This window comes from Mesoplodon bidens (assembly GCF_964165515.1).
Source record: "Mesoplodon bidens genome assembly, chromosome: 17".
NCBI lineage: Eukaryota > Metazoa > Chordata > Mammalia > Artiodactyla > Ziphiidae > Mesoplodon > Mesoplodon bidens.
In genome coordinates, this window is record NC_138174.1 from 4,841,914 (window position 1) to 4,858,109 (window position 16,196).

General features: G+C 40.4%; 1 protein-coding gene across 1 annotated transcript in view; it reads right to left on the reverse strand.

Moving 5' to 3' along the window:
* Window positions 1–16,196, reverse strand: part of USP12 (ubiquitin specific peptidase 12) — a 79,689-nt gene that overhangs the window by 21,277 nt on the left and 42,216 nt on the right. Inside the window, exon 3 of the mRNA XM_081214714.1 lies at window positions 11,210–11,423. Coding sequence (XP_081070840.1) covers window positions 11,210–11,423 — 214 coding nt within the window. The remainder of the gene's footprint in view (window positions 1–11,209; window positions 11,424–16,196) is intronic.

Below are 16,196 nucleotides of genomic sequence, written 5' to 3' on the forward strand. Positions count from 1 at the left end.
CTTCTAAGAGCTGTTTTAAACTCCCCATTTCTTCAACCTTTGGCATCTTCTAGCTTCCTGCCGCCACCCCTAAACCACTACACTTTCACTTGCATATGAAAACTCTCCCTCAATCAAGAAAGCTCGTAAGATCTGGCCATCCTACCCCTAACCCTCACCCTTCTGTGGTCATGGCTAACCTCCCCTCGCCCACTAATGGCCTGACCCATGGTTTCTCCATCCACCCCGACTCCTGCCCTAACCTGCTCCGTGTCCAGGCAGCTCCTGGACGTGAATGGGACCCCTCAAAAACCAAGAGCTTCCATCTCTCACTTACCCCTCCCCAGGTCACAAATCTAGAATCACCAACCTCAGGAGGCCCACTAAGATGAGGACTGCAGGGAGATTATGCTAGAGGTGATCAGGGGTCTTGAGCAAAGTGGAAACAGACTGGGGGAGTCATGGAGAGTACAGAGGGAGGGATGACGGGAGAGGACCAGGAAAAAGACTTTATAACCACTGCTAAGGGCCTGGTTAGGGTGAGGGATGAATAATTCACCACAGTGGATAGCTACATGATGGTCTAATGCCACAAGCTAAACTCACTCTTTCCTCTTAAAGTATTTTAGCATATATGCATGTTTTTCAAAACAAATATTTTTTGTAAAGCAGAAATATGCAAATGTTTTTATTTTTTTAAAAGATGAAATATCTTTTTTGGGGGGATGTTCCTTTAATACAGAACAATGACATCATATTCAAAGAAAAACCTCAATTGACCTGAATGCTCTACAAATGAGATGCAAAGCAAATCAGAAAATACTCTATTTTGTTAAAAAATTTTAAATATTATAGTCCATTTTCTATAAACATAGTAAACCGAACATACCAGAACTTTGCAGAGTCTAAACTAAGAGCAGCCACTGTAGTTTTAAACATCAACCAAGACCACATAAACATCCGAACATCATCAACTAAATGGCCTCACAACAATCCCTGTAAACTGTATTATATTTAATTTCTAAACTCTTAGCTTTCTTATGGGTGGCTTTCTTCCCTGCAAAGCAGCGTAATGGGCAAGGCGGGCCTCAAACTTGCTTTGGCAAATTAAACAAATTCACTCATTCATTCACTCATCCAACAAATATCTAGTAAGCGTCCCCGATGTGCCAGGAACTGGATTAAGTCCTCGGACTACAAAGGTGCATAGAAACAAATGGGTCCCGGCACTGAGGAACTCACAGTCTAGCGGGAGAGACAGACAGTGTCAATACTAAATAAACGTATATGAAACGTATAAGCTATCGAAGTCCCGGTACAGCTGCAACATCAATACAAAGATATAAAAGAGGTAAACTGAGTCACTGCCTAAAAAGTAAGTTTTCTTCATAATTCAGAAATAGCTACAGCTTTTCATCATACAAAATATCTTTCATGCTCTTTTGGAGAAAAAGGAGTAATGAATATGAGAAATTATTTACTAAAATCTATTTAATAGCTGTTATTTGTGAACAACTGGTTATTTCCTCGCTTGAGGAAGACGAATACTTGAATATGTGTTTATTTTTGTATCTGTGTCTCTCCATAGCACCTACAATGCTGCTGTGTACATACAGGTTCCCTGAGAACAGCACCCTTCCGACTGCATTCACTGCTGTATCCGCAGCACTCAGAACAGTACTGCCACACAGTAGATGTGCCTGACATTTCTTGAGTGAATGAATGAAGGAACAGATAACAGGGGTTGAAACAGCTAAGACGACATGAGAAGAATAAACTTGGCCCCGAACAACAGTGTGAAGAATGCACTTTGCCTCGAGCCAGCTGGTCTGACTCCAAGTCCTCCTTAGATGATCCAGCTGAGTCAACTCTCGGTAAGTCAGGTCACCAACCTGTGTGTTAGTTCTTCTAAACGAGGGAGAGCGGACAGGAGTCAATCATCATAAGCAGACGGCTTCGTCTCCTACCTCCGTGACCGCAGGGGCCTCCCGGCCGGTCGCCGTGCTTCTCCTCGCGCTGCCCACGGGCGCCCCTTCCCGCCGCCAGGCCCCCGGCAGCCAGGGGACCTTCTGATGCAGAGCGGAGCCCTCCAGGGGCCTCCGTGGCTTTCACAATAAACCAGGAGCTGCCTGGCCCTTCTTTCTCTCTGACTTGAGCTTCATCTCACTCCACTCGAGCTGCAGTAGTTTTCTTGCTGTCCTTCAAGCACTCAGGGCAACTGCAGTTTCTGTTCCACCTGCTTGGAACAACCCTGCTTCTGATCTTCAAATGACGTGTCTCTCGCTTCACATCTCCGCTCTCACGTCACTTATCAACGCCCTCATCCTCCACCGCCTTGCCCTGCTTACTTTTATTTGTGGCGATGACACATTATCTTACGTAACTGTTTGTCTGTCTTTCTCGCTAGAACGTCAGCCCCGTGAGGGCAGAGGTTTGTATTATTTCATCATCCCTAATTCCTGCACAGTGCCTGGAACACAGTAGGGACTAAGCATGTGATCATTCGTGCAATGCAAGTATTCCCTGTCGTCAGAGACAACATCCATATGGAGCAAGTGCCGTCACACCACGTGCAGGAGCACCGTGCCACAGTGTCTTCTGCTTTGATTAGGTAACAGAAATTAAAAATGTAAAAACAAAAATCCATTACTGAAATTAAAATAGATTCTTTCCAAGGGATATCTAAATGATTAGTAATATAAAGCAATAGTGGTTAAAACAATATAGAGCTAACATCCACTGGGAATACAGAATGGGAAGTTTTTAACATAACATGGAAGGAGACCGATTTAAGAACACTCCAGAAAATACATTCTAAAGTGGCGCTGTGGGAAGATGCTGAGTTAGCATCTCCCAACTAGGGTGCCTGCCAGCCACTGGTGGGGACCCTGACGCCCAAGGAGACGGGAGGAACCCCCAAGTGAACCGGTAGGACGTCGGGGGACTGAAGGGGGAGGAAAAGTGGAAGCCAGACAGGATCGGAGCCCCTGAGGCCGGGGAGATCAGGAGAGGCAGGCGGGAGGGGCCCTTCGGGAGGAGCGGGAGAGGAACAGAGGGCGATGGCCTGGCCCACTTGGGCCGGGGAGCCTGCTAAGCTCCTAGGCTGGTGCCCCGGCTCCAAAGCCCCCTCCAGGCCTCGTGGGTCCTGGGGACATAGGAGGGAAGACAGGGAGATCAGGAGAGGCAGGCGGAAGGGGCCCTCCAGGAGGACCAGGAGAGGAGCAGAGAGTGACTGCCCCGTCCACTTGGCCCGGGGAGCTTGCTGAGCTCCCAGGCCGGTCCTCTGCCCTCCAGGGCCCACCCCTCCCCCTGGCCACACTGGTCCCGAGGGCATAGGAGGGAGGCCGAGGGGAGAAGAGGAGAGGCAGGTGGGAGGAGCAGGAGAGGAAAGCAGGGCGTTTGCCCCACCCACTCGAGCCCAGGAAGCCTGCTGGGCTCCCAGGTGAGATCCCCTGCCCTCTGAGACCATGGGTGGGGGGCACGCCTGGGCCCCTTCTGTTCCTTGAGCCTAAGCCCCACCCCCCCATAGCTCCCGGGGCCTTTTCCAGCCCTGTGGGTCCTAAGAATAGGCCCCGCCCACCACCCAAACCTCATCCTTGCTTAGGCCCTGCCCTCTACACCCAAGGGCTTTTCCTCCTGTTTTTTCTCCTTTTCTTTCTTTTCTTTTCCTTTTCCCTCCTCCTCTTTTTTTTTACTATTGTGGTACTGATGTACCTTCCGGTTGTTGATTCATCTATATTTTTATTTTTATAGTCTTTCTAACATATGTTAGTTTCCTACTCTAATTTTATCTTTTACTTTGTTTTTGTTTTCTCTCTTTTTTTTTTTGCCACCCCACGTGGCTTGTGGGATCTTGGTTCACGAGTGGGGGGTCTGGCTGAAGCTCCTGCGGTGGGAGCTCTGTGTCCAAACCACTGGACTAACAGAGAACCTCAGACCCAAGGGAATATTCATTGGAGTGAGGTCTCACAAAGGTCCTCATCTCAGCACCAAGACCAAGCTCTACCCAACAGCCTACAAACTCCAGTGTTGGAAGCCTCAAGCCAAACAACCAGTAAGACAGAAACACAATCCCACTTATAAAAAAAAAAAAAAGACTGAGATGACAAAAAATATGTCACAGATGAAGGAGCAAGGTAAAAACCTACAAGACCAAATAAATGAAGAGGAAATAGGCAATCTACCTGAAAAAGAACTCAGAGTAATGATAGTAAAGATGATCCAGAATCTCAGAAATAGAATGGAGGCACGAATTGAGAAAATACAAGAAATGTTTAACAAAGATCTAGAAGAACTAAAGAACAAACAAACACAGATGAACAACACAGTAACTGAAATGAAAAATACACTAGAAGGAATCCATAACAGAACAATTGAGGCAGAAGAATATATAAGTGACCTGGAAGACAGAAAGCTGGAATTCACTGCTGTGGAACAGAATAAAGAAAAAAGAATGAAAAGAAATGAAGACAGCCTAAGAGACGAGTGGGACAACACTAAACACACTGACATTCAAATTATACGGGTCCCAGAAGAGAAAAAGAAAGGGTCTGAGAAAATATTTGAAGAGATTAGAGTCCAAAACTTCCCTAACATGGGAAAGGAAATAGTCACCCAAGTCCAGGAAGCACAGAGAGTCCCATAAAGGATAAACCCTAGGAAAAACACACCAAGACACATACTAATCAAAATAACAAAAATTAAATTCAAAGAAAAAATATTAAAAGCAGCAAGGGAAAAACAAAAAATAACATACAAAGGAATCCCCATAAGGTTATCAGCTGATTTTTCAGCAGAAATTCTACAGGCCAGAAGGGAGTGGCAGGATATACTTCAAGTAAGGAAAGAGAAAAACCTACAACCAAGATTGCTCTACCCAGTAAGGATCTCATTCAGATTCAACAGAGAAATCAAAAGTTTTTCAGACAAGAAAAACCTAACAGAATTCAGCACCACCAAACCAGCTTCACAACAAATGCTAAAGAAACCTCTCCAGGCAGGAAACACGAGAGAAGAAAAAGACCCAAAAAAACAAACCCAAAACAATTAAGAAAATGGTAATAGGAACATACATATCAATAATAACCTTGAATGTAAGTGGATTAAATGCCCCAACCCAAAGACACAGACTGAATGGATACAAAAACATGACCCATATAAATGCTGTCTACAAGAGACCCACTTCAGACCTAGGGACACTTCAGACCCACTTCAGATTGAAAGTGCAGGGATGGAAAAAGATATTCCATGCACATGGAAATCAAAGAAAGCTGAAGTAGCAATACTCGTATCAGATAAAATAGACTTTAAAATAAAGACTGTTACAAGAGATAAGGAGGGACACTACATAATGATCAAAGGATCAATCCAAGAAGAAGATATAACAATTATAAATGTTTATGCACCCAACATAGGAGCACCTCAATACATAAGGCAAATGCTAACACCCATGAAAGGAGAAATCAACAGTAACACAATAATAGTAGGGTCCTTTAACATACCACTTACACCAGTAGGCAGATCATCCAAACAGAAAATAAATAAGGAAATACAAGCTTTAAATGACAAAACAGACCAGATAGATTTAATTGATATTTATAGAACATTCCACCCAAAAGTGGTAGAATACACTTTCTTTTCAAGTGCACAGGGAACATTCTCCAGGATAGATCACATCTTGGGTCACAAATCAAGCCTCAGAAAATTTAAGAAAGTTGAAATCATATCAGTCATCTTTTCTGACCACAATGTTATGAGACTGGAAATCAATTACAGGAAAAAAACTGTAAGAAACACAAACACACAGAAGCTAAACAGTGCGCTACTAAATAACCAACAGATCACTGAAGAAATCAAAGAAGAAATTAAAAAATACATAGAAACAAATGACAATGAAAACATGACGACCCAAAACCTATGGAATGCAGCAAGAGCACTTCTAAGAGGAAAGTTTATAGCAATTCAATCTCACCTCAAGAAACAAGAAAAATCTCAAGTAAACAATCTAACCCTACAGACTTAAAACAACTAGAGAAAGAACAAAGAAAACCCAAAGTCAGTAGAAGGAAAGAAATCATAAAAATCAGAGCAGAAATAAATGAAATAGAAATGAAGAAAACAACAGCAAACATCAATAAAACTAAAAGCTGGTTCTTTGAGAAGATAAACAAAACTGATAAACCCTTAGACAGACTCATCAAGAAAAAACAGGAGAGAACACAAATCAATAAAATTAGAAATGAAAAAGGAGAAATCACAACTGACACTGCAGAAATACAAAGGATTATAAGAGACTACTACAAACAACTATATGCCAATAAAATGTACAACCACAAAGAAATGGACAAATTCTTGGAAAGGTACAATTTTCCAAGAGTGAACCAGGAAGAACTAGAAATAATAAACATACCTATCACAAGTAATGAAATTGAAACCGCAATTAAAAATCTTCCAACAAACAAAAGTCCAGGACCAGATGGCTTCACAGGTGAATTCTATCAAACATTTAGAGAAGAGCTAATACCCATCCTTCTCAAACTCTTCCAGAAAATTGCAGAGGGAGAAACACTCCCAAATTCATTCTATGAAACCACCATCACCCTGATACCAAAACCAGAAACAGGTATCACAAAAAAAGAAAATTATAGACCAATATCACTGATGAACATAGATGCAAAAATCCTGAACAAGATACTAGCAAACAGAATCCAACAGCACACTAAAAGGATCATACACCATGATCAAGTGGGATTTATCCCAGGGATGCAAGGATTCTTCCGTGTATGCAAATCAATCAATGGGACACACCACATTAGCAAATTAAGGAATAAAAATCATATGATCATCTCAGTAGATGCAGAAAAAGCTTTTGACAAAATTTAACACCGATCTATGATAAAAACTCTCCAGAAAATGGGCATAGAGGGAACCTACCTCAACATAATAAAGGCCATATATGACAAACCCACGGCAAGCATCATACTCAATGGTGAAAAACAAAGCACTTCCACTAAGATCAGGACAAGACAAGGATGTCCACTCTTGCCACTCTTACTCAACATAGCTTTGGAAGTCCTAGCCACAGCAATCAGAGAAGGAAAAGAAATAAAAGGAATACAAACTGGAAAAGAAGAAGTAACACTGTTTGCAGATGACATGATACTATACATAGAAAATCCTAAAGATGCCACCAGAAAACTACTAGAACTAATCAATGAATCTGGTAAGGTTGCAGGATACAAAATTAATGCACAGAAATCTCTGGCATTCCTATACACCAACAATGAAAAATCAGAAAGAGAAATTAAGGAAACAATCCCATTTACCATCACAACAAAAAGCATAAAATACCTAGGAATAAACCTGCCTAAGGAGGTGAAAACTTGTACTCAGAAAACTATAAATCACTGATGAAAGAAATCAAAGATGACATAACACATGGAGAAATATACCATGTTCTTGGATTGGAAGAATCAACATTGTGAAAATGACTGTACTACCCAAAGCAATCTACAGATTCAATGCAATCCCTATCAAACTACCAATGGCATTCTTCACAGAATTAAAGCAAAAAATTTTACAATTCATATGGAAACACAAAAGACCCCCGAAGAGCCAAAGCAACCTTGAGAAAGAAAAATGGAGTTGGAGGAATCAGGCTCCCCAACTTCAAACTATACTACAAAGCTACAGTTATCAAGACAGTATGGTACTGGCACAAAAACAGAAATATAGATCAATGGTACAGGATAGAATGCCCAGAGATAAACCCACGCACATATGGGCACCTAATTTATGACAAAGGAGGCAAGAACATACAATGGATAAAAGACAGCCTCTTCAATAAGTGGCGCTGGGAAAACTGGACAGCTACATGTAAAAGAACAAAATTAGAACACTCCCTAATACCATACACAAAAATAAACTCCAAATGGATTAAAGACTTAAATGTAAGACCAGACACTATAAAACCCTCAGAGGAAAACATAGGAAAAACACTCTTTGACATAAACCACAGCAATATCTTTTTTGACCCACCTCCTACAGTAACGGAAATAAAAATAAACACATGGGACTTAATTAAACTTAAAAGCTTTTTCACAGCAAAGGAAACCATAAACAAGACAAAAAGACAACCCTCAGGATAGGAGAATATATTGCAAATGAACAACAAAGGATTAATCTCCAAAATATACAAACAGTTCATGGAGCTCAATATCAAAAAAACAAACAATTCAATTAAAAAATTGGCAGAAGACCTAAATAGACATTTCACCAAAGAAAACATACAGATGGCCAAGAGGCACATGAAAAGACGCTCAACATCACTAATTATTAGGGAAATGCAAATCAAAACTACAATGAGGGGCTTCCCTGGTGGCGCAGTGGTTGAGAGTCCACCTGCTGATGCAGGGGACACGGGTTCATGCCCTGGTCCGGGAAGATCCCACATGCCGCAGAGCGGCTGGGCCCGTGAGCCATGGCCGCTGAGCCTGTGCGTCCGGAGCCTGTGCTCTGCAACGGGACAGGCCACAGCAGTGAGAGGCCCGCGTACCGCAAAAAAAAAAAAAAAAAAAAAAAGAGTGTATAATTAATAAACTAATATGAAGAAAAAAGAACACTCCAACAATGAAAGTTAGTGGAGATATTGAAATAGGTAATACACTTTCCAGAGATTTAAAACAAATCAGTCAATAAAATCTCACTAGAGTTATGCAGTGGATACTTTATTAAATCTTCTTTGATTTGCATGCTCTCCTCTACATTAATTAGCGGGAAAAAAGTCAAAAGCCAAAAATCAAAACATATTTACAAAAGCCAGAAACATCATGTAATAAACATGCTTGTCTATTAAATATTATTTCTGAGGTACAGAAAAATGAAACAAAGCTTATGAAAAGATGGGTTTGGAATATTCATTCTGGAATCAATTTCATTCAACAAAGTAATTAAGAAGTCTATTGTGTATCAACTGACTCTGCCTAAACACTCAAAAAAATTCAAAAAAATTGAACTACTAAGAAATAACAAATACCGGAAAGATATCCCAGCTTTGATAAGCCAACATATAAAGCTGCAAGTATTGAACCACAAAGAGCTTTCAAAACACAGAAACGTGGACTCTGCGTTCAGCAGGAGAGTTGATCTAAATTTAAAAATCATTGTTCATGTAACGATACTGTTATGGACTGCATGCACCTGCCCCTCTCCAAATTCATATGATGGAACCCTTATTGCCAGTATGATGCTATTTGGAGATGGGACCCTTGGGATGTCATTTAGGTCTTAAGGGCTGAGAATAGTGCTCTTAGACTCGAGACCACAGCGAGAAGGTGGCTGTCTGCAAACCAGGAAGACAGCCCTCACCCGTCAGTGAATCTGCCGGCACCTTAACCCTGGACTGCCTGGCCTCCAGACTGTGAGAAATAAATGTTTATTGTTTAACCCACCCAGTCTATGGTATTTTTGTTACAGTAGCCCAAACTAAGACAGAATACATGCGATATATTATTAAACAATAAGGTCAAGGAAAATGTACTATTACATGAAAAGGAAAATAATATGCATTCTGTATAAGTTTATGTTTCCGATGTTGAACATTTCTAAAATACTAACAAAATCACTGAGAAAGGATGGCATGTTCAATTATCATGTACAGCTGACCCTTGAACAAAGCAGGGGTTAGGAGAGGTGACCCTCTGCACAGCTGAAAATCCACATATAACTCACAGTTGGCCCGCTGTATACGTGGTTCCTCTGTACCTGGACCGCACCTGTGGATTCAAGCCACTGCAGATGCTGCAGTGCTATAGTACTGACTATTGAAAAAAATCCTCATATAAGTGAAGCAGCGCAGTCCAAACCCATGTTGTTCACGGGTTAACAGTACATGAGTTTTCTACCAGGACAAAATTTTCTAAGTTTACTACCAACACAGACAAAAAGACTCTCTGAGAAGACTTGAATCACTCAGTCCACATTCTAACAGAGTTGTACTTGGCTTTCTTACCAACGGAAGATACTATACACATCTGTAATTCAAGAAGGTAAGTAGGTTTAGCTTTAGTCAGGGGAACACAAAAAAGATGTGTTTTTGTGATCAATTAATCAACTGATCTATATTTGTATATGGAGAAAATGAACAAAATCTTTAACATAGGTATCAGATTCAAGAGTAGTAACCTAGAGCCATATTATTTCAGCATCTTCATATGTTTTAGGGAACGAGATATGACCCATGCTCATCTCAATTCATGTGATAATGAACAGTGTCAACTGACTTAAGGGCAGGCCTCCCCATTGATGTGTTTAAAAACCAACACTAAAGACTTCTCAAGTCATATTTCTGTGCACATCATTATATTTAATAGATAACAAATCAAACAAAAAATACTACTCAATTTTATTTCTACAATGACTGAAATGCCTACATCCGAACAAACAGAATTCTACCTGTTTCTTGAGTCCATCTGAACCTTCTGAGGTAGCACACCACACTGGACAGAACACTGGGCTCAAATGTCAGGAAGAAGTGTGGGGCTTGACAGGTGACGTTAACGTCTCTGAGAGCCAGTGACATCATGTAAAGTGAGGAAGTAATGTCTAACTTATGCGCTTGCTATGAAAATTAAATGAAAAGTATTTTAAGAGAGAAAAGGGAAGTGGGATGCAATCAGTAACTATTTTTAAAAGCGGGGTGGGGACAGGAGGTGAAGTTAAAACTACCTACACTAAGCCAGAAAGTTTACTTTATTGTGTTAGGTCTTTCCTCTCCCTGGGGTGTGACTCCTGGCAAGTCTTTTAGCTTCTGTTTTTTTCATGACTAAAATGGGGGAAATAACATGCTCTCTCATCAGGTTATCGTAAGGATCAAATGAGTTAACACACATGAAAGCATTATGAGAACAACAAATGAACAATAAGAAAAAAAAAAAAAAAACCCACAACTTTTCTTGATAGAAAAGCCAAGCAGGCAAAAAAGAAATTATGATTTCTCACTTCCTGGCACACAGAATTTGATCTTTGTACAACATACTTCAAACAGCAATCACACCTCACAGTAATCACTGTGACTGTCTCCTCACTAAACTGGCACTGCATTAGACACAGGAATATCACCGTTGGCTTTTCAGCAGCTAACGCACCATCAGGCATAAAGATGCTCAGCTGATGCTTGTTGCACCTGATCTTCCTGTTACGTAAGCAATACATTAAGAAGTAGAAGAATTACCATTTTCTTTCCGTAGCCTTGTTATGAACTTCTTAGGAGGTATGACTCCAACCTTTTTCTTCTGGGTAGCGATGCTGTTGAAGAGGTCTGCTAAGCATGTAAGAAGACTCTCCTTCTTCCTAGGTTGACTCTTGTATGCGAGAACTTTTTCCCGAAATGGACGACAAAAATAAAGTGCTTGAAGAACTGAATTGCAGTAGCAAGTATTCCCAAACTAGAAGAGAAAAAAACATTTTTGTTAAATTTGAGGCAACACATTTTTCAGAGAAAGAATTTCTATGTCTAAAACTGAGAGAAGAGAAAGACAAGATAGGGAACTGATGATCCTCATAACTTAAAAGGTATCTGAGAGTACAAATAATTGTCCTGACTGCAAATTACCCATTCTAACATTAAATGGATGCTCTTGGCATCAGTTTCAGGTTAAAACTGAAGAAAAATACATGGAATAAATGTGGCCTTTATTAAAACTGAGTTAAAGAACTACATAATTTAAACAGCGAGATTAGTTAAGGTTTAGGTTTAGGCTTCTGGAGAATTCCTTTTCCAATTCCCATTGTTATGATAGTATTGGTTGTATACAAAGCATTTTCTATACTGTACATTTAAAAATGTAACTCTCAAAAATTCTTTAAAAAACCCATAAGAGTCAGGTTTACTATCAGGTTCTTCAGTGCCATCCAAAAAATAAACAAAAACAAAAAATAAGGAAAAACAAGATGCTCTGAAATATTAGATGAAAAAGTCATCAACGTGACAGCCTAACAACCACTGAAATGCCGAAATGCCAGGTCACATCATTTTCCATCCGTCAGAAGGACGTGGACTCGGCTCCAGAGTTGAACCCTGAACTGCAGCCCCACCTCTCACTGGCCACGTGGCCTGGAGCAGGTGACTGATCGCTCAGCCTCAGTTTCCTTCTCTTTAATAACAGGGGAGAAAGTCATCCTACTTTACAGAGAAAATAACACAGGGTTTAATAAATATTTTTTGCATTTTTTCCTTCCCATTAATAGACATTGACTCCCAAAGCTGGATAATAAAACCCCTAAAAGTCCATCACTGAGGACCTGGGGAGTAAACAAGGAACGAGGACAATTCTCAGAGAACTGCCATGGGGTGGGGCATACAGTAACCAGAAACAAGCAAGTGGAGAAGAGTGTTGAAGAACGGGCACTCTTCAATTATGTCCATAAACACATGCACACGTTTGCTTATATTTTAAAACTAGGAAGGATATATCCAAAGCTAATAAAAATGGTTATTTATAGACAAAGGGAAAAGAGTAAGAGCAATGAAAGTGAGACTGCTGTACATGTACGTGGTTATAAAAAGTTTACGTTGTACCCATATTTTTAAAAACTAAATTAAAATGAAAAAGAAAGAATATATTCCTAAAATTGAAAATAAATAGAAATAAATCAGACCTAGACGTGTAACAAGTTGGTGGTAGAACTACCTAAAGAAAAGAGTGAGGGCTGCCCTGGTGGTGCAGTGGTTAAGAATCCGCCTGGCGATGCAGGGGACACGGGTTCGAGCCCTGGTCCAGGAAGATCCCACATGCTGTGGAGCAACTAAGCCTATGTGCCACAACTACTGAGCCCGCAAGCCACAACTACTGAAGCCCGCGTGCCTAGAGCCCGTGCTCCGCAACAAGAGAAGCCACCGCAATGAGAAGCCCGCACCACAAGGAAGGGTAGCCCCCGCTCGCCACAACTAGAGAAAGCCCGCGCACAGCAAAAAAAACCCAACACAACCAAATAAAAGTAAATTTTAAATAAATAAATAAATAAATAAAGCTTAAAAAAAAAAAAGAATGACTTCAAATAACTTTAAAACACAGGATTTTTACTATCCATGCCTACTGAACTACAATCTAAGAACAAAAAGAAGTCTTAAAACAGCATTCAGTACTCACACTGTTAGAATTAACCCATTGATATTGCTATTTTGAAACCACTAAAGATATACTGTAAGACAAAGCAAGGAAAGAATTATGTTAATATCCCCTAGGAATCAAAAACATTTTTTTAAAATTTAATTTTGGCTGTGTTGGGTCTTCGTTGCTGCGTGCGGGCTTTCTTGAGTTGTAGCTAGCGGGGGCTACTCTTCGTTGCAGTGCATGGGCTTCTCATTGCGGTGGCTTCTCTTGTTGCGGAGCACGGGCTCTAGGCGCGTGGGCTTCAGCAGTTGTGGCGCACAGACTCAGTAGTTGTGGCTCGTGGGCTCTAGAGTGCAGGCTCAGGAGTTGTGGCGCATGGGCTTAGTTGCTCCGCAGCATGTGGGATCTTCCCGGACCAGGGCTCAAACCCATGTCTCCTGCATTGGCAGGCAGATTCGTAACCACTGCGCCACCAGGGAAGCCCGTAATCAAATTTTTTAACGTAAAGGAAAAAAGATACAATAGTAAAAATCAGAAGAGTAAAAGTCCTTTAAAATTAAATTGGAATTAGAAATAGCAGTATAAACTCATGACTCTTCGTAAATCTTAAAGTAAGTGTGTGTGTGTGTGTGTGTGTGTGTGTGTGTGTGTTCTCAGGTTCTGTGCACTGAAAAGGCCTCCACATCAATAAATTTCCCCTGCATCCAGATTGTGGCCTCTAAAAACCCTTTTCCCACAAAAAGGAACTAGGGTGACTTACAGATATGGCTATACAACATAATGGACAGGAAATGTACAATGTACAAGATTAGCCTGGAATATCTTTTTGTGTGGCTTGAAGAGCCAACTTTCATCAAAAAGAATTACTGCAATGGACTAAAAAGCACATCAACTACACAAATATCTATGTGGTTTATTAGTCTCCAGTGGAAGTTGTAAACAAGAATATAAAAAAGGAAAACATCAAAGTTTTACTCCACCTTTCTCATAAAAACCATATTTCAGGGGGCATTAAAGTTATTGTTTAGAGAATAATTCTGGCTAATAAATCCAGAAGAAATCATTGTAAATAATGGATTGGGTAATAATTATCCCTGGGTACCTAAAACATTTGGTTAAAGGTTGGTGGGGAACTTTAAAATGGGGGGCTCAGACCTGAACGCCCAATGCGTTCCAGCATCATTCAAAATGAACAGCCAAAACTTTAAATCCCGTGATGTGGTGCACCAAGAAATATGTAGCAATTCCTATAAAGTATTCTTGCCTTAAAAAACAAAATAAAATCCCCAAACTTTAACCAAGTGTCTAGATTGAGCTACGAATTTACAACATACTCAGGGAACAGAGGGAGAAGTTAAATACCCCAAAAAAGGAACAAGACAACAGACTCAGCGAAGATTTACAACTTCTATGTTCACATTGCTAGTCGGAGCCAAGAACTGATTTCGTAAAGACAGATGTGTTTACAGGCTTTCCAGAGAAATGCTACAAGTATATGACAATGATGAATTCATATTACTGATCATGAATACAACCATGGATATCCTTCAATAAAGCCTATTCAGGGGCTAAGTACACCTGCAGTAGAATCTCCAATACTACTAAGATTATCTTACCAATTAATCAGTATTAATTAGTCTGAAAAATACTAGTAATTGTACATCTTCTAATGACTCCAATGACCAACAAACTATGGCTTTGTAAACTGAAGAGAAGATACAATCTCCATAATTTGGACATTTGATTAAAGAATAAACAACAGGGAACTCTAACAACTTCCACAGAGCAGTTAGATGAACAAAAGACAGCATCTCACAGTATATTAGAAACATTTATGATGATGAAGCTTGACCTACTAATAAAAAAGCAAATAAAATAAGCTAAGGAACTGCCATGTGGAGAATGCTGAAGTCAGCCTCGTGCTAATCTTCTGACTACAAGCAATAGGTAACATTACAAGCAGTCTTCGAGGCTTTCTATTATGGTCTTGTTTACTTACCTTCATCCACCCCATTAAAGAAAACTTAAAGGTTGAAACTACTACTATTTCTCCAGAATAAACTAACTTTCAATCTTATTGATAACTTTGAAGCTTTTCCTTCAATTTCCCTGATTTTTAGTAGGAACTTTCACTGAAGTCCCTGAAACCTAAAAACATATCCTTCAAGTATACAGCTTTCATGCAAAAGACTGTCCGGGATGATTTCCTCTGCACTCTTGCTTCTGAATAGGGTTGAAACCTACCCTGTGCTTTTTTAGCTGGTTCTGAAGATCAAAGGCATGACCAGGTTTAAAATCAGGGGAGACAAATATTAAAGGTCTGATCACTGACTTCTCAATTGTTTATTGAACACAGTGACCTATCCCTGCTTTCTCTAAGTCTTGAAAAAAAAAAAAAGATTTCTCATATCCCCATCAATAAGATCATTTTGAGCACATATCCCTAATACATGCATATTTGTTTAGAAATAATATATGTACTACATTATGCACACTAAAATATAACAAATGTGATTAAGATGAACATTTCAAATTATTATATTAATTTTTTGTTTTCACTAAAAATTATTAAGAGCAATGAGACTTAGTGTGCTTTTTTGTAAACTATGGGTTACAGATTTTAATAGAGTGATTGACAGTTCAGTTATTTGGCTATGTAGTTTTAAGGGATATCAAAGTTGAAAAAGGGGGCTTCCCTGGTGGCGCAGTGGTTGGGAGTCCGCCTGCCGATGCAGGGGACGTGGGTTCGTGCCCCGGTCCGGGAGGATCCCGCATGCCGCGGAGCGGCTGGGCCCGTGAGCCATGGCCGCTGGGCCTGCGCGTCCGGAGCCTGTGCTCCGCAACGGGAGAGGCCGCAGCAGTGAGAGGCCTGCGTACCGCAAAAAAAAAAAAAAAAAGTTGAAAAAGGTATCTCCGTAAAGATACATACATGGGTCCAAGTGGAAAAGACTCTCTCCTTGACAGCCTTTACTTTCTAAACTATGGTATTAGATAGTCGATCCTAACTACCAAATTTGTTTGAATTCATTTAAGTAATTATCTGTCTTGGTAGCAGCAAAGCCTGGCCACTGAGCACACAGGATCGGAAAGCAAGCTATCTAGGTT